Genomic DNA, 19,810 nt, shown 5'->3' with positions numbered 1-19,810 from the left:
GTGAGACATTCGTGCCTCTTCCCACGTCGCTTCGGAAGTGGCAGCCGCAGACTCCTTGCTGGTGCGTGTGGGCGTCTTCTGCGCAGAGCGTGCTTTCTGGATTCGGGCGTTAAGATGCTTTCCCTTGGGGCGCTACTCCGTCTGTTGCCTTAGATTGTACTAACTTCTTTTGCGTTGAACAATGCTTGTTTCAGTGCTGGAGGATGTTGGTGCACTAATGCTTTTGGCCACTGGGTGGCAGTGTTGCTGGATCTGTTAGCAGCCTGTCTTGTCTTTCCCGGGTGTGCACTCTACTGCTTCAGTGCACAGGGGGTTGGAGCTGCTGTTGAGAATGGGTGAGTAGATTTTCTTTGCTTATAATGTTCCAGAAATGTACCGAATTATAAATGTGCTGAAGTCAGGCAGACATTGCTAAAGCACTGTTTATGTCCCTCTGGTGTTGTGCAGCTTTGATGCTGGGGGCAAATTTGGCTGTCTCTGTGGGTGCACCGGTGGTTCCTCTTGTTGCAGTGTCCCGGTGGGGCTTATGTGAACTTCTGGCGGTGTTGACCGCTTTGCCGGCACTCTGCCCTTCACGGAGCACACAAGGAGTGGGGCTGTTATGCTAACGGCGGCGCTGGCCGCGTGCAGACGGTCACTTCACCCCTGCTTCCCTGCACTCTGCTCCTCACACGGAGCACACGAGGAGGGGGGGGGGCGCCTTCTGATCTTGGCGGCGCTGGCCGCCTGCAGATGCTTGCTTCTCCCTCGCTCTCTCTCCCCGTCCGCAGCCTCCTCGGCAGTACTCACGCGGGCGGGGGAGACGTTGCTTCACTCCGGCGGGGGAGCTCGTCGCTCCGGTCACTCCTCCCTGGCGGGGGACGCTCGAGGCAGGCCGCGGTTGGGCCCCGCCGGCTCTGTGTTCAAGGAAGTTCTTGGTCCGCTGGCCCCACTTTCGCCGGTCTCCCGCCGCTGCAGCTTCTACACACACACGCTGCGCGGCGGAGACCTGCCTTGCTTCTCCGCTGGCTCTGCAGTCACTGTCCTTCACTGGGCGCTACCGGCGGGCCGCGGGTGGGCTCCGCTGGCGCTGCTTAGTCTCTTCTTCGCTGGGGGTGCCGCCGGCAGGTCGCGGGTGGGCTCCGCTGGCGCTGCTGGGTCTTCCTTCGGTGGAGGTGCCGCCAACCGGTCGCGGGTGGGCTCCGCTGGCCCGGACCACGTCGCGAGGGGGGTCGGGAGGCGGTTAGCTACTCCGCTCCCTCCCCCTCGTTGATTTTGTTAACTTTCGGGTCCGGCCGCCTTCCCTTCACGCCGTGGCTTACTCCGGGCCCCGCCGCTTCCGTTACACACGCGGCGGGGGCAAGGGATGACTCGGGCAGGCCGCGGGTAGGCTCCGCTGGCGCTGCTTATTTCCTGGCACAGTTCATGGCGGGCACTTCACCCCTGGGGCTCACCTTCGGCCGGCAGGCCAGATGCTCCGTCGCGGTCGCGGCGGGTGGGCTCCGCCCGGCCCATGCCCTTTTCCGGTGGGGTTTTTCAGCCTCGCGGTCGTCACAGGTGGGCTCTGGGCGGTCCGCCGTTACTTGGTGGCACTCGTTGGTGGCAGTCGACGCGGGTGGACTCCGGTCGGCTCGTTGTGTGGCTCCCGGTCACTGCGGGGCTCCTACGAGCTCACCGGCTTCTCGGATCGCTGTGCCTTGCTGCAGGGGATGCCCTTCAGGCGGGCAACTCTCTCCCCCTTTTCCTCAGTGATTGGTAGTGGCACGCATGGGTTGCACTACCGACCTCGTCGCCATTGTAATGATTGAAAGTATGGGCCCTGGGCCCTGGGCCCTCATGTTAGGCGCAGCAAGGATGAACACGGACACCAAGAATGAGTGGTAGGAAAAGGTCCTGAGCACGTGCGCTCAGCCTCTTTTATTGGCAGCGTCATGTGACACCATGACGTCTGTGGTGGGTGGGTGTAGAATGTGATACATTACATAGGAACACTAGAACGTGTCCACACTAAGACACTACACTTTTTAATTTTCAGTAAAGAGATTTGGGAAGGAACCTGAATTGTCCCTTCCCTGAATTCAGGCGGGTTCCTGATTTAAGAGTTTTAGAAGCCCTTTTATTTGAAAAGATGTTGCTCCCTTATTGGGCCCGAGTGTGTTCACAACACTCTGAGATGACACCTGCTCTTTATAAAACGGCGCTAAGTTTGTAATATTGTCTTGTATTGTCTACCATCGTAATCTGCTTTGTTTGGACAATTAAGACCGTAAAATAGTTGGACATGCCAAGCCGTGACTGGCCCTATTCCCCAAAAACCCTACATGTTTATTTGCGGCATATTAGTTGACCTTTCTTGCAACCCTAAGGTAAAGAAACCCTGATGGGGCCTTCACTGTCAACATTTAACCTCCACAAACATTATGCACATTATGTTAAAACGTTCACTGTTATTATGTGGGTCTGGGAGGCTGGTGTCTAGAGGGTTGTTGTGCCCCTCTGGTTTTTGGGTGGGGTGGTTCAGTCCAGGGGAATGAAACCCAATTGGGCTGTTGTTGGTAGACTAGGGCGGTCTTAGGCGGGGAAATAAGTGAGGATTGGGCTACCAGCCGTCATTTTGCGTTGTGACACAGTAGCTGGGAGCATAGCAGGCGAGGCAGGGTAGAAACGTTTGACACCCCAACCCTCGATAAGGCGAGGCAGTCAGGGTTTTTTTTCGGTGGGGAAGGCTGCATTTATTGGACCAGGTGTGCAAGAAAGTGGATTGTTTTACGCTGGTCTCTTTGGGCAGTTTCACTAGTGGCTTTCAGACAAGTTTGTGTGGTTGAATTGTTGATATTACTGTTGGGGTGGGTAAAGGAGTTTGGAAAGGGGATGGGGAGTAAGTTGAAGTTGACAATTGCTGAAGACAGGATGTTCAAGGTTTATTAATATAGGAATTATGATAGTTCAGAAAGGCGGACCCAGATACAAGAAGTCTGCTTAGGGTAAGGGTGGGGGGAGCACATAGGGATGAGAAAAGGTAAGAAAAGATGTCTAATGAGGGTGGTAGTTTTGTAAGGCATGTTTGCAATGGGTAAAATGTTTGTGATGTGCACTTGCTTCAATAAAACAGCCTTTTCCATGCTATAAATATGCCAGTGGTCTGTGCTGTACCCTCCCGCCCAATGACTTGTGATTAGATCAGAACTACAGCCCAGCAGGTACCAAATGTTTTGTTATGATCTGGAGAAGTAAATCAATGAGGAGCATGTTGTGGTTTCTTGTTAATTCATGTACATTTCATCATCTGCCTAATTTTGAGGTGTGAAGGGCTAAAGTTTCAAGAAAGACTTTATTCAGGGGAATAAAAATCCGGTTGCAGACTGTTTATCGTGCATGCCACAAAAGGGCGACCGTGTGGAAGGTGTAGTGATTGCTGATGACCCTGTTTTAATTGTGACTCACCCTGGCATTTCAAAAGAAGAATGGATTGAATGTGCTGGTAAGGATGCCATACTTTCTGTGTTAAGTGATATGATTACTCAATGGTGGCCTCCTAGACCTAGTGGGTTACATGAGGATGTTCGGAGCTACTGGGAAGTAAGGCACGAATTGCATATTTACAATGAGACGGTCATGAGAGTTGAGAAAATTATCCCACCTAAAGATTTGTGGGAAAGAATTGTGGACTTGGCTCATGAGGGGCATTTGGGGCGTAGTATCACCAAATCCAAAGTAGGAGCTACCTACTGGTTTCCTGGTATGGACAATTTGGTAGAAGAAAAGGTGAAAGAATGTCTCGCTTGCTCCTTGAGTGATAAATGCAAACATGTAAGAATGGCGCCCTTGTCCCCAGTAAGTGTTCCTTCCAAACCATGGGACGAACTGGGGTTAGACATTACGGTACCTATTAAGGGTACCATGTGGTCAGACAAGTTCCTTATAGTCCTGGTGGATTACTTCTCCATTGTAGTTAAAGTAGTCAAGCGTATTACTACACAGGATATGATTGACTTTTTGACCGATGCCTTTATGTGTGAAGGGATTCCTGGGTCTATCATAACCGACAATGGTGTCTAGTTCACTTCAGATAAGATGAAGGAGTTTCTAAAAAATGTATCCATTGTGCACCTCAAAACCACCCTGTATTGTCCGAAGGCCAATGGGATGGTGGAAAGGGTAAATCACATGTCAAGGGAATGCATCCAAGCAGCTCAAGTTTCCAGGGTCTCTGTTTATATTGCTGTCAAGAAGTTGTTGTGGTCATACCACACTGCCCCTAATTCTGTCACTGGTGTCCTCCTGTTCTTACCGCTAAAAGGTAGACTTCCTGGTACTAAAATGTTTCCTAATTGGATGGGTGGTGGAGAAACCAGATGGGTGCATTGTGACAGTGTGGATAAGTGCTTCAAGAGTTACCGGGATGACTATAAAAAGAGGTACGACAGCAAACACGGAGTCAAGGAAGGTAATTTTATGGTGGGTGAGTGGGTTGTGGTTAGATCCCGTGATGCAAGGGGTGGAGTAGTCAGTAAGTTTTCAAAACCTCTCAGAATAACAAAAGTCAGTACCAATGTGGTGACCCTAGACTGAGGATGGAAGGGTGTGGAGCGTGGACAAAATTTCTAAGTGCAGGGTCTTCACTGCTGGTTGGCCAGCTGGTGCTGTGCACCCCTTGAGCACTTCAAAATTACAATCAGAGTCTTTCCTTTAGACTCGTCAACACCATGTCCCTGTGTGGCCCAAGGATTATTCTTTTAAGTAATTCAGTATAGGAAGGAAATGGGTTGTGGTCTTCTGTTAATTCATGTGCCAATAATCATAAGCCTTATTGTGTAGTGTAACTGTACTGTAGTTGACAAATGTCACCTAATTTATCGTTTGTATAATGCAATGGTCCATTCCCTTCTCCCCCTGCATTCTAATGTCATGGGCCATTCTTTGTTCATTGTCCTGGCTGTTGCACAGCTTTGACAGTTGGAGTCTGACTGTTGAGGTTGTGTTATGAATAGATTACATCCTTTCCCTCCTCTCAAGAAATTGTGAATTTCTTCATTTCTTCGGAGCATAGGACAACCAGCGCAGTCTGCCTGGGTTCCCAAATAATTCTTTTGAGCTGCTGTGATCCCAGAGAGGAAAGTTTGCCTCTGTGGTTGCATTGGCAAGCTTCATTGAGATGCTGTGTGGTTACTGCGATTTAATCTTCCTCAAATGCCCTTTTTATTAAACATTGTACCAGATGCCATTTTGTTTTAAAGCTTGTAATCGATTTTCCTGTACTTGTTGCCTTGACAGTGACTTTATCTGTTTTCTGTGCCATTTTGGCTTATAGCCTGTGACGTTTCCTGGGTCCATTTCATTGACAGGGTGTCTTTCTCTCTTTGCAGTTTGCTGCTTCGTCGTGCACAAGCGTTGCCATGAGTTCGTCACCTTCAAGTGCCCGGGTGCAGACAAAGGCCCGGCCTCTGACGTAAGTCCAACTCTCATCCAATCATTGATTACGTGTATTGCGTAAGGTGCAAAGGCCAGCTATTAGACCACTTCCATTTTCAGAGCACAAAGGCCCTAGGGGCGTAACGTCTGCAGTGATTGGGGTGATGTTTTCACAATACCATCCTCCCTTTGGGGCCTCTGCAACCCTCATATCCCTCAACTTTCCGCCATGAAGGGAAGATGAAATGAGGGATAGGTGAAAGGAAGACTAGATCGAAGGAGAAAGGATGAAAAGATGGAAGGTGAAAGGATGAAAAGATGGAAGGAGAAAGGATGAATGGAAGAATAAAAGGACCGATAGGTGAGTTAATAGATGGAGAACGGAGAAATGGACAGAATGATGAAAGGATGAGGGAAGGACAAGTGATAGACTTGATGGGTAAAAGGATGAATCATGGATTAATGGATGGATGGAAAACAGCATAAGTGGTAGGGTGGCCTGATGGATAGGTGGATGATGGAAAGGTGAACTGATGGACAGATGGAAGGGTCAAAGGGTACATCTATAGAAGATGGAAGGAGGGTGAAAGGTTGAAGAGAATTCTTCTAAAGAGGGTCAGGGTCGCTTACTTCACGTGCTTGGAATGATTAGATGTGTGGATGAAGTGTGGGGTATGTTTATTTTCTGGTTACTTCCTGGTTCTCACTTTCCTTCATCGCCCCCCTCCCCCACCATGCTTTTAAACAATTTACCTCTTATTTGCCACTGAACGCATCCCTCAATTCCCTGTCCCTTTTCCCTCTATTTTCTCTATTGTTTCCCCTCTTGTCCTGTTTCATTTCTGGCTCACAGCTATGTACTTTTGAGTTCCCTCATTTTCCCTCTCACTCACACAACCCTCCATTTCTCTCCCCTCTCTCCACCAACACTTCTCGGTTTCGAAGCTCCTCTTTTGACCTTCCATAACTCGTCTTCCCTCCCTCCCTTCTTAGCTACTTTTCCCACAGTCCTTCCTCTAGTGATGTGCTCGTCTATGCTCCCGTCTCTGTGTACCTATAGCGGCTATGTCGGGCTTTGCCCTCTTGGCGCTATTTCTAAGACTCCGCCTTCCGAGCTCTTCCCTGAACCCTCCAATGATCTCCACAGCACAGCATCACTCCCTGATGCTTCTGCCTCAGTGCACCTGCTCATTGCATCTGCATTACCCTGTATAATAAGTCAAAGATAACATTGTATATTCTTATTATAACATTGTGCCATTTAATATTGTTATATTGTAATATTTAATGCAAACTGTTAACAATGTGCTTTCAAACTCGAAAAGAATGACCAGATTAAGAATGTTGATTGTTGATGCTCAAAACAAGGATTAAAAAAATATCTGTACTTTTACCATTGAGCGAAATGCTCCGTGTCACGCGTGTGCTAACGTGTACTGCATGGTCACTTGTTGCATCTGGGCCTGTCATATTATTCTTTGACGTCACTCTCAGTCTCACTTTATCACCTGCAAAGTTGCCAACTGGCCAGATGTCCTTTTGAATCATCTTTATCCGGTCTTCACTTTTTAGCCAACCACACTGAGCATAAAACTTTATAAATAAATAAAGAAAGAAATAAATGCACCTACGCTCTGCCTCAATCGCATACACTCCCCCGCATCCGCAAAAGCGAAACTGGTCATTGCTCACTCTCCAACATCCCACCCAAGACATGGAACGACCTCCCTCAACACATCAGAGCCTCCTCCTCACGTCCTGAGTTCCGTAAGAAGTTGAAGGCCTGGCTGGTCGTATAAGCAGCTTAGGGACGACACATGTACACACCTGCCCAAGCGCCTGGATACCCTCTCAGTGATTAGTGCGCTATACAAATCAACATAACATATAGCATAAAATAACATAACATAACATGCTTGTAGGACCATGGTATAGAAAAAGAAAAACTACAAGCAATCTCCAGTTCAAAATGTACGGGAACAATTGTTTTAAACCTTACAAGTCTCTTTGTATCTGTGTCCTGGGGCTATGAGCAGGGCCACCAGAATGATGTGATTTTGCAGCTGCGCCGTTTTCAGAATAATTATTGGTTGGCCACATATGCCACATAATCCATCATCTGTGGCATAATCTATATTTTAACAAAAAAATGTTGTTTCTAGCTCAAACAGATCAAAAGTTATTAAAAAAGCGGCAACACGTGTTTCTGAACAGTGGAAGACATTGTTCAAAGGTATACTGTCCCTTTCTCTGGTGAATTATTGCTGTTTTGGGGGTGTTAAAGTAGTACTAATGTGATGAAACATTTCTCCAGGCAGTGTTGACCTGTTCAAAAATGACCAAAATAAAGAATTACAACTATCACATGAAATGCCGCATGAAACATCATAATTTGGCTTTTCTTATTGCAAAATTTAGTCATCTCTGCTGCATAATTTTAACCTTCCCTGTCTCATAATTCCAGTGACCCTGGCTATTAGCCACAGGTGTCTTAAATACTTCAATAAGCCCCTTTGTCCTCAGTTACCAAAACCATGGTAAACTTAAGACAAAATCCTAAAATTACTACCATTTTGGTATTCACAGAAGGAACTTACTCATTTCGGTATTCACAGAAGGCACTTACTCATTTCGGTAAACAGAAGTTAGGACTCCTAACTTTAGGACTCCTAAATGCCGTCTGTAAATACCGAAAGTCTTAAAATTAGGATTTTTCTCAATTTAGTAGTAGTAAAGTTAGGAATCCTAACTTTAGAACTCCTAAACTGAGAAAAATCCTAATTTTAAGACTTTCGGTATTCACAGAAGGCATTTACGAGTCCTAAAGTTAGGAATCTCAACTTTACTACTTCTAAACTGAGAAAAATCTAAACTTTAAGACTTTCGTTATTCACAGAAGGCATTTAGGAGTCCTAAAGGTAGGACTCCTAACTTCTGTGAATACCGAAATGAGTAAGTGCCTTCTGTGAATACCAAAATGATTAAGTGCCTTATGTGAATACCAAAATGGTAGTAAACTTAGGATTTTGTCTTAGGTTAGTTCTGTGAATCGGGCCCATGGTGTGGACCGTTTCTTTGTTAGTTCTGACAACTGGTGCTAAAGATTGTAAAGCTTTCATTATATTATGAAATTCCTATGTTCAATACCTGCATCTGGGTGCATTGCCTAGCTCTTTCCGTCATATATGTTACATTTGCCTGTATCCATTATAGCACTGTGTGTTAATTGCATCCGAGGATGATCATGTCGGTGTCTTTTCCAAGATTCTTTTTTTTAAAGCCCATAGGCCGTACAGTACGGTTCTGGACATTCACAGATCCACACGTACACATGCTATGGCTTTTGTGTGGGTGTGTTTTGCTAAATTCCTCTCCTAATGTTGCTGTTTTTACTAGATTGTTTTTAGTGAGACAATCTGTTATGCGATTGGTTGATCTTGGATTACGAAACCTTCGTCCTTCCATTTACTCAATATTTTCTCTCATTTAGACACTAGGGGCCTGGTTCACAAAGAGCCTCTGCTGTCGTGGCGAAGGTTCGGTAGTCCTGGTAGAGTATCGGCACTCGTGGCAGAGTCCTTGCGCTCGTGGCGGAATCTAGGCAATGAGAAACTGCAGTGCGGGGATTTCACCACAACTGCGAAGCCTCCGCCACGACTGAGGAGGCTTTCTGTGAGTCGCGCCTTAGATTCCCGAGTCATACTCTGATACGGTAATGTTATGTTATGTTACTATGGATTTATAGAGCGCGTTATCACCCAGAGGTCTCTAAGCGCTGTCAGCGGACGTCGAGACTGGTTGAGAACAAAGTGAGCTGTTCATAGTGATCCCCATGCCTCTAAGAACAGTACAGTTTTGAAACTCTTCCTAAAGCGGAGGAGATTAGTTTCCTTACGAAGTTCAGTGGGGAGACGGTTCCATGCCTGGGGGCAGGCCAGGCTGCAGACATCAGCCGACCGGAGGGCCCTACTCGGGCAGTAATTAGTCAATTGGCCCTTAATGTAACTAGGGGCTGAGCCATGAACAGCCTTAAGCACAATACAGAGACTTTTAAATGTGGTTCTCTGTAAGATCGGGAGCCAATATAGGTTCTGCAGTAAGGGCGTGACCTGTGTATGTCTGGGTTTTTTAAAAATTAGTCTCGCTGCGTCATTCATTACCACCTGAAGCCTAGCCAAAAATGTTTTTAGCAGCCCAAGATATAGAGCATTCCCATAATCGAGACGTGATAGGATCAGAGCTGAAACTGCCAGTCTAAGGGTACTGAAGGACGGAATTTGAGACAGTTTCCGGAGCTGACGCATTAAAACCACAGTGGTTTCAACCACCGCCGATACTTGCTGTGTCATGGATAGCAAGGCATCAATCTTGATACCAAGGCTTTTTACGGCCACGGCCTATTCGGGGAAGGGCCCCAGTTCTGCAGGCCAGAACAGGTCATTCCAAGGGTTTGAGGTTGTAGTAACTGCTAAAACCTCAGTTTTCTCAGGGTTGATTTTTAGCGAGTTTTCCGACATCCAGTTGATGGTGAACTTGAGAATATCTTGCATTCTCAGGTAGGCCATAGGTGAGTGGTCAATCTGGATCAAAATTTGGGTGTCGGCGGCATAATTATAAACCCTGCAATCCAACTGATTCAATGCAGCAATTAAAGGCTGCAGATAGGCATTGAAAAGCAGGGGAGATAAAGCTGAACCTTGGGGTACTCCACACCCCAGCATAGCTGGATGGGACACCAGATCTCCTAATTGTACTCGCTGGGAGCGATCCCAAAGGAATGAGGTCAGCCAAGCCAGAGCCGTGCCCTGGATCCCTAGATCACTAATCCGCGTTAGTAGTTGGCGATGATCGACAGTATCAAACGCCCCGGATAGGTCTAGTAGTACCAGAGCACACAGCACTTTTTTGTCTGCCCTAAGTCTCAGATCGTCCAGTACGGAAAGCATGACCAATTCCGTGCTGTGATGGGCTCTGAACCCTGCCTGATTAGACTCAAGAAGCTGATTGGACACCAGTTTGCCAGTAAAAGATTGTAATACATGTTGTTCAATAATTTTTGCCTGAAAAGGTAACTGAGAAATTGGCCTGAAGTTCTTAACGTTTTTTAGATCGGCACCAGGTTTCTTTAACAGTGGGATCACCCAAGCTTCCTTAAAATTGGAGGGGACAAGCCCTGTTTCCAAGGAGCGATTCAGGAGAGAGAACACTTTGTCCTCAATGCCCGGCCAAGCCATTTTAAAGATTTTAGGGGGGCAGGGATCAACTGGGGAGACAGATTTCACCTGTCCCACTAAGATAGACAGAAGCTCCTTAGTAAGTAATGGTAGGGTGGTCAGTAAATTCGTCGACCTAAGGCAGGGGTAAGGGGGCTCCATTGAAAAATGCAAAGTTGGGATGTGCTGAATGTCTGTCATCAGATCGTTAATCTTCCCAGGAAAAAAGGATTGAAAATCATAGCAATCCTTTTGGCTAAAGGTGGCTTCTTGCAACTTAGCCTTCCTTAACTCATTTAGGATCCTAAATTCCTCTTTCTGGGGGTTGGCCGCCTGTGTGATGGCAGCCTCATAAAATTCAGCGTTCCGTAATTGGATGGCTTTCTTGTAAGCGGCAAACTTCAATACATATGCAGAGTGGGCACAGGGGTCCTGAGATTTGCGCCATACCCTCTCGCACTGACTTAGTGCTTGTTTTAATTCCCTGAGTGCCTGGTTAAACCAGGGTTACCCCTTACCCTTGTCAACCAATCTGATCTTCCGCGCCGGTGCCACAACCTCAATGGCTTCCCCGAGTTTAGACAGTAGGGTGGCGCGCTCAGGCTCCAAGCTATCCTTCTCGGATGGAAGATTATCTGTGAGCAGTAAGATAGCTGTCAGGTCGGTCACGTTGACCTGCTTCCAGCTGCGCAGTATTTTCCACTCAGGCAAGCCAGTAATCTTTTTAGTAAAGAGAGGGCACTGGCCAGCAATTAGATAGTGGTCCGACCAGGAGCACGGAGAGATGACTATAGGGCCAGTCAGCGGGCAGGAGGACCAGACCAGATCTAATATGTGGCCTATCTCATGTGCGGGCCCCCCCACCATTTGGCAGAGTCCTATAGAAGTTAAAACCTCTTCCAGCTGCTTTGCCTGGCCGTCCTTTGGGATTATGTCCCAATGAAGATTAAAATCTCCGAGCACCACCAAACTTTGGTAGTGTGTACGGAGTTCTTGAACTAGTCCCAGGAAGGGCTCCATGAACCTAGCTGGGGTATGTGGCGGGCGGTATACTAAGAGAAACACAACACAGTCTGTAGGGGAGCAGAATTTCACTCCCAGTACATCGGCACCTTCTATGCTTTCAGAGCACAGAAATTCCGATTTCAATGTATTGTTAAAAAGAAACGCTATGCCCCCCCCTCTTGTCATCAGATCGATTCAAGCAACTAGCTGCAAAATTAGGGGGCATGGCTGCGACCAGATCCGGCATATCTGACTCGTTCAGCCACGTTTCTGTGACATATAGGAGGTCCAGGCTATTTTCTTGAAGTGAGAAGACCTCCAAGCAGTGCCTCTGTAGCGAGCGAGTGCTAAGTAAGGCGAACCTGCACCCGTAATGGCTCACCTGCTTGGCCATTTTTACCGTTGGTGGGGCGTTGTTTAAGTTCTTTAGGTTTACTTGAGCTTTCAGCAGGCCCTCACGACCAAGTTTTGCTAAGAACTTATCGGAGAGTGGACACTCAGATGGCTTTTTGGAAAAGTGTGATGGTGGAAGGCCCCCCTTAATGTTTCATGGAGCCATCTACCAATCTTTTCCTACATTGATGGGAATTGCTATGTTAGCGGCTCCTTTCAATGCATATTGAGATGTCTGGGAGCCCGGTACACATCTCTAAATTAGACAGGCAGAGTAAAGTTAGATTGGCGGACGTAAACTCCTCTGCCATACGGTCTGCGTTGACTCCAGCCATGAAACCATAAATTAGGCCCTTTGTATGAAACGTTGGGCCCGATGTAGGTGCCCTAATACCGGTCGGAAACGGCCGAATTCGTCCGTTTCCGACCGGTATTACGTTTTTCAGATGTAGGGCATGCATTTACAGAATCGGTATTTTACCGATTCTGTATTGACCGATTCGGTAAAATTACCGAATCAGTAAATACAGACTCGGTAAAATACCGATTCTGTAAATGCAGATGTAGCTGGCACACATGTCAGAGTGCCACAGGGCTTTAAGATTGGTATTTTACCACCCAATCCTATTGGGTGGTAAAATACCGAATACAGGTGTGCATGCACATCTGTGCATGCACACCTGTGCAATGTGACACACAGACATGCCCTTAGGGCATGTCTGTGTGCCACATGGCACACAAGTCCGGAATTGGGGTGCTAGAGGGTGTCAAAGTGACACCCCCTGCACCCTTGCAACAATCGGAATTTACCGAATCGGTAAATACCGATTCGGTATTCCACATTGATTCCTATGGGCTTCAAGGCCCATAGGAATCAATGGGGCATACCGATTTGGTATTTACAGAATCGGTAAATACCGAATCTTACAGATTCGGTATTTACCGATTCTGAATTACCTACATTTCCCCCCCTCTAATTTACCACTTTTTAAATACCGAATCGGTATGATTCGGTATTTAGGAAGTGGTAAATTAGAATTACCTACATCGGGCCCATCGTTTTTTTCTTGTCACCCTCTTGAACTCTGGATAATGATGTACCCTTAGGTCTTGCTTGGTGAAAATGTGTGCATGGCAAATCTAATCTGACAGAAAAGGAATCAAAGGCAGTAGGTATTGATTTTTAGCTTTTATTCTGTTAATTGCTACATAGTCTATGCTTCCTTTATTCGTAATAAAAAATAATGGAGAGGAAGAGGGTGATTATGATGGTCTAATAAACTCATTAGCCATATTGTCATCTGTGTTCTGTCAAAGATGTTCTTTTTCTGACTCTGAGAGCATATACTCGACTACAAGGCCCTGGTGTTACAGATTCTATACTTACAATCATAACTCCTATGAGAAGGTCATATACTTTCTTAATTAATACATCCTAGAATACTTCACAACAGAGGGGTAAAGTAGGTATAAAACTAATAACTAAGGATTTGCTATTCCCGGTAATGCTTTAGAATTGTGACTCTTAGAGGATTCTTAAAATCACAAATAAGTGCTCTTACAATAATCAGATGTAAAGTTATTTTGCCCAGTCAATGCCGGGCAAAAGCAATGTCAACCCCATTGTAAATTAAGGTACATCAATTACAGAAAAACACATCTTTTCAGGATGGTTCCCAAAACACACTGAAGAAATCACATGTGCATGGAAGCATACTGGACCTGAGGATAACCTTGGACATTTCCCTCAATTACTTCAGTAACTTCTTTCTTATTCACTGATATCTGTAAAGATTAAGAAAATTGAAAGTCCTATAATTCACTGATGTTCCTGACTCTAAAGTTCTGAAGTGTTCATATCTTGCCCATCCAACAAAATACTTTTCTCTGGAGGGGCACACAGTGCTAACTCTCCTTTTAACTGAGCATGCCTATCATCAGCTCACCAGGCTACTCTTGATCACCTGTGGTGGATGTGACAAGATTATTGTGAGTGATCCTGCCTTTTTCATCCGTGTTCTTCCAGATGGAGTTGCCTACTGGCCTTCCCTCTATTTATTAGATTAGTCTTCCAGTTGCATGCATCTTTCTTTTTGTGCCATCTGTGGATGGTGCATGTGTATGTGCTACTTGTGTGTGTAAGTTGGCCATAGACTGTATGATGCACGTGGCCAAGTGGTTCTTAATAGGATGGACGGTGGAAAGAGTGTCGGAGCAATGCTAATTGCCGGACTCCACCACAACATTCCATGAGACCATTGGAACTAGGTCAGACTGTAGGGTGTGGAGGAGAGGATAGATGGTCCCTTTAAAAGTGATGGAAATCCCCCAGCCAGTTCCTGCACCATTGTTTAATGGATGGACCACTCCTACAGGTTAACAAGGAGATAACATTTTTACTTTGATTACTTTAAGACTCTTTGCACCCCCATAATTACCAGTACCATGCAGTAACACCCCCCAGTACCATTCAATTCCAAGTTAAACTCCATGGAAATGGGAATAATGGGGTGGATTTGGTTTTTACCAGACATACAACCACACAGCTTCCCCATTCCATGGATCTTAACAGACACGTTTACAACCTGCTCTAAGCAGGAGGTAAATATGAGGGTAGGTGCTGGGGAGGTTGGAGGAAAGGATTAAGGGGAACGTTAAAAAGGTACCCCCCGGGGGAGCATGTGAAACTTAGATGCTTGATGTTGTTGCAGCCAAAGCCGCAAGTGAATTTTATTATCGCCAGTTTTGCTGCAGTTAAAATCTGCGTTTGTTCTCCCAGAAAAGCAGGTGATGTTGGAATACCGTCCCACTTGTGAGCGGATAGAACCTAATTCCCCACTGCAATTCTCCACTGCCTGACTTTTTATCACGGCCTTAATGTCTGTTGCATATGTTTGCAAAATAATGCAGGCTTGCCAAGGCAGACCTGTTTGCTTTGCCAGTGATTGTTTGTGTTCACAATCTGAGTTCGAGTAATGCTTCCTCGTGAAAAGACAGCTGAGGCCTGTGCAGGCTCATGCTTAGCCTCTACCTGGAAATAATCAATTACTGGAGCCCATCCAGTTTTTGCAACCTGTGTAAATGTAAGGGCCTGCGGCACAGGCGAGGATTCCCCGTTAAATTTGGAAGTTGTAATTAAAGGTTTTGTCCGAGGTAAGCTAATCATCTGCACTGGGAATGCCAGCACGGCCCGTTAAACTTACAAGCACAGTAAATTCTGACAAGATGACGCTTCTTTTACCTACGCATACAACAGAGGATAACACCAATGAGTGTGTCTCCAAGACCGAGTGTTCAGAAGAAATTGTTATTTGTTAATCACTGTCCAAAATGATTCAGGCAGGCTGTTCTTTTTAGGTCTCGCCTTGACAGCGCATGCGCTGCCTCTTTGAGACATGTTGTTTACACTTTGTGGGCTTACATCCCGCCCATTGCTTCTTATTTGTTGTGCTGAGTGTCAGTTGCGAATGCGTGCTTGTACGTGGTCATTGTCTGGTAGATGGCCCTCCTTTTGATGTGTTGTTCCCTCCCACAAAGCATGGCCCAATTACTTTAGCCCTTCCACTTTTGTAGAGTTTGTTTGTGGGTGCAATTTGTTTTTTTGCTTTGTGCAAGTGTTTGTGAAAGCATCATAGTCACGTTCGTTTATGGAGGCAGTGTGTGTAGCCTTTTTAAAGTTTTAAAACATCTGCATTCTTCACTCGCAATGTTACAGGGGGAAATGTCATTCTTCTATGATACATGAGTATTATGGGTTCCCCAACTTCAAAGGCCACTGGTTTGTAGATAACAAGACCTACATTGCTGTGTGTTTTGTTCTGTGCAGAACGGTCAACTTTGAAACTGAGGAATCCCATTCAAGTCCTAGTGGCGCCACAACTTCTTGTGATTGTGGTGCAAATTAGTTAATGTGGACATGTAAAAAAGGGAATATTCCGGCCCCACCTCCCCCCTTAACATTTCAAGTGAAAGCAGGATGAGAAGCCCATTTTTTTCTCATACGAAACAAACCTTTCATGTGGGGGGGGGTAGTTTATTTACCTTTATTCCAACTCAGATAATGCTCACTTTCATTTGTTAAGTTAGACAGCTTTAACAATATTTGTGACTACATCGCAACCACAACCTAAGTTTTATACCCCTCGAACAATGCAGCTTTTCAATTCCTCTGGTAGACAGCTTTAAACAATAGTTGTGACTGCAAAAACACAGGATGTGTGCAAGGTACACGGGAAAATGTTACCCTTCACTTATTTTAGCTTATGGGTGTCCAAAACATGATCAAGAGGGCAACATTTACATTCAGCTTTAACTGTATCTATATTCCACCTCCGACAATGCTGCTTTTCATCTGTTATGTTAGTCAGCTTTAAACAATATTTGGTACTGCACCTCAACCTAAGTTGTATTCCTCTCAAACAATGCAGCCTTTCAATCCTTTTGTTACACAGCTTCAAACAATAGCTGTGACTGCAAAAACCTAGGATATGTGCTATGTAGGCTGGAAATGATTACCCTTCACTTATTTTAGCTTATGGGTGTCCAAAAAGGGACCAAGAAGGCAACATTTACTTTCAGCTTTATATTTACCTTTAGTCCTCTTTGGACAATGCTGCCTTTCTTTTTTTTATTTCACAGCTTAAACAATATTTGCAACTGCACTACAACCTAAGTTTTATTCCCCTCGAACAATGCTGTATTTCAATTCTTTTGTTAGACCGCTTTAAACAATAGTGGTGACTGCAAAAACAAAAATATGTGTGCACGGTACACAGGCAAATGTTACCCATCATGTATTTTAGCTTATGGGTGTCCAAAAATAGCATGTAAGCTTTAATATTACCTTCAATCCACCGTGGACAGTGCTGCCTTCCTGTTGTTAAGTTACACAACTTTAAACAATATTTGCAATTGAACCTCACCCACAAACTAAGTTGTATTTTCAACTTTACTGTGCCAAAAAACGATCTTCAAGGACACACTTTTACTGTGCTTTTCAAAACAAATAGCATTCATTCTTAGCTGAAGCACGTTATCACATTCGAGCAACTGCTTGCCTGTTATACACACACTCTTTCACATTCTGTTTCCTTTGGGATAACAAAATGTGCTTCACACCTCCTTTCACTTGCAATGTTACGGTAAAAATTGTCCTTCATTTTTTTTTTTTTTTTACAAGTACACGTTAATTAATTTGCACTATTTCAATCAATTTTAATTTCATAAATTAAAATTAAAGTCTTTTCCACTGTAACATGATGTATATTTATTATCACACTACCGATTATCCACCTTATTTGTTTGCTACCACTATCCATCCCATTCTGTATATTAAACACTGCCTAAACCCCATAAAATAGTGCAGTGTTCACTATAAGACAGCCGTTGTTCACTTTGCTACTTCCCTTCCATTTCACATTTTAATTCAAAGCTCAGACCCTCCCTCACATATTAATAAATAACAAAATAATAACGGCTGTTTCACAGCAAATTAAAATAAAGCTTTAAACATACTTTACAACCACTGTGCTGTGCAACACAGCTAAAATAAACGTAACCAATCGCTCTCTCAGAGGCGAGACCTATTGGCTTTGCCAATGCTTGCTTTATTTTAATTTTGATAATGGGAAATGCGGTCAGATAATTTCCACCTAATTTGGCTACAAACATTGGGTTACCAGATGACGGTAAGCTGCCACCAGGACAGTTTGCCTCCAGACCTGTGCTTCTATTTATCAAACAGTGCATTCTGGGAGTTGTAGTCCAGGTTCAGTTCAATTAACTCAATTGGTTGACCTATCTGAACAGCGTGGCCCTGCAGGCGTAGAGTCATCAGGCATCTCTGCACATCTTGTAAGCGGGGATATGATTCGAGTAGTTTTGGGGCCTACATGGACAAGTCCACCAGTTACCTAGAACCCGCACAGCTCCAAGGCCAGGACGTGCCTTGTTGTCTTTTGAAACGCTTGCGGTTCTGGAATCCTGATTGACACTGCGGCAGGCCCGCCTACAGTGATAAAAGGTTCCAGGGGTCTGTATTATTTATGGGAGAGAGATTCAGCTTTCATGCACCACGGGAGACCCCAGATATTGTGTTTAATGGCAGCAGTAAACTGTGTTTAAAAGGGTAATTTGAAACACGCATTATGATTCAAGATTGCGTAGAGCCAGAGCACAATAAATAAGGGTGTCCTGGATTTAAGGTCAGCACATTGTACTGAAAAAAGAAAGCCTGTAAGCCTGGTTTTAGGCTGAAAAAAATGTATTTCTAATCCTGTTCTAGATTTCGGGGATTATGCTAGAGCGCGTGTTCCAGTGGAATTGTCTAGAACTCCTTCTGTTGTACACATTTGGATCCGATGTCCGTCCTGTACTCCAGCATTTTTCTAACAAAATAAAAGCATCCTTACCTTTTTTTTAACTTGCAGTATTAGATTTTTAACAAGCAGGAGGTACGCGGGGTAGAGAAGGGAAACATCCCACTCCTCCAATAATGCACTGACATCAAACAAAAAACGAAAATTAAAGTATACAATGAACCATGAATATATGAACTGGTCTATCGGCTCATTGTCTGAGCCTCTGGAATGATGCGGCAGTGGAGGGACAAATTATGCGGCATGGTTGACAAAATTATGCAGCAATAAAAGACCAATTTTGGGACATAACGGGGCATCATAATCTGTAGCAGTACTTCATCATTTTCTCATTTTAGTAATTGTTAACACTATCCTGGCAAAGATGTACCACACTTCTACCAGTATAGAATACAGCTATAGGCTTGTGCTTAATTTGTAAGGGGGGCACTGCAGCTTGCACCATATATTGCCCGTGCTATGCTGCCAATGACAGCACAAACACAGCTGCTAACCATCACACTCTTACAAATGTGACAATTCATACAATTCCAGGCCCCCAAAGCTATATGGATGGCTTGGGAGGCAGGTATTAGTCATTGTAAATGTAAACCGAAATAATAAGCAACTGTTGTTGTGCTCGTACCTAAATTAGCCCAACAGCGCCACCATGTGGCAGACTGTTTTGAGCCCTGGTGCTGGCAATTAGGTGCCAGTGCCGAGCACCGGAAACCACCAGCTCAAATTAGGCACTGAATAAGAAGCTGAAAGTTGGCGGTTTACCTCCGCATAGAGTCATCCAATGAGCGGAACCACCCGCTATGTTTTTGTCTCGTAATCTTTCATTCGTTTGAGCTAGAAACAGTTTATTTGTGATGTTGACGTCCTGGTTTATCCAGCAAATGCTGCAAATCCATAATTATGTGGAAAACACTGCAGACGTAGCATTAAACAATTCCATTGGCCCAGCTTATTGTCCATTGAATATAGTTTTTGAGGCCTATTTGTGATCCCGGATTAATTAAGACGAGTTAAAAAAAAAAGGTCAACTGAAGCTTTTTTCTGGCACGCGCCAAACGTTGCAAAGGTCTGTGTCGGAGTCCACCAGCCTGACACAGAAGTGGCTGGAAATGCACCAGTGAGCACCAGTGAGCATGGAGAAATGTTATATCAATGGTTATTTTTATGGCTCCGTCTGTGTAAAAGATTTGTCCTCTTAGTCCTTCGAGTAGCCTCCAGCCTCGGGTCATGATTCATCCAGCAGAGGTTCTCACCTGGGAGATTTTGTTGCCGAAACACATTGGTTTGACCTCTCTGTAGTCCACTCTTGAGTACCGCCTCCCCATATTCGAATAATCAGGCATCTGCTCAGAGTGAAGAGCCCACCTCCCTGGAGAATGGCATTCAGCCCAACCAATCAAACTCTTCGGAGCTACTGGTACTGATCCGTCA

The 19,810-nt window shown here is 45.1% G+C and overlaps 1 protein-coding gene across 2 annotated transcripts in view; it reads left to right on the top strand.

Moving 5' to 3' along the window:
* PRKCB (protein kinase C beta) overlaps window positions 1–19,810 on the top strand; it is a 963,846-nt gene that overhangs the window by 328,177 nt on the left and 615,859 nt on the right. For both annotated transcript variants that reach the window (XM_086940462.1, XM_086940461.1), the window contains exon 3: window positions 5,346–5,428. In XM_086940462.1, the coding sequence (XP_086796588.1) occupies window positions 5,346–5,428 (83 nt within the window). The remainder of the gene's footprint in view (window positions 1–5,345; window positions 5,429–19,810) is intronic.

Source organism: Lissotriton vulgaris, chromosome 10, assembly GCF_964263255.1.
Source record: "Lissotriton vulgaris chromosome 10, aLisVul1.2, whole genome shotgun sequence".
Lineage (NCBI taxonomy): Eukaryota > Metazoa > Chordata > Amphibia > Caudata > Salamandridae > Lissotriton > Lissotriton vulgaris.
The sequence above is the reverse complement of the archived record's forward strand: the minus strand, read 5'-3'. Positions and strand labels throughout refer to the sequence as shown.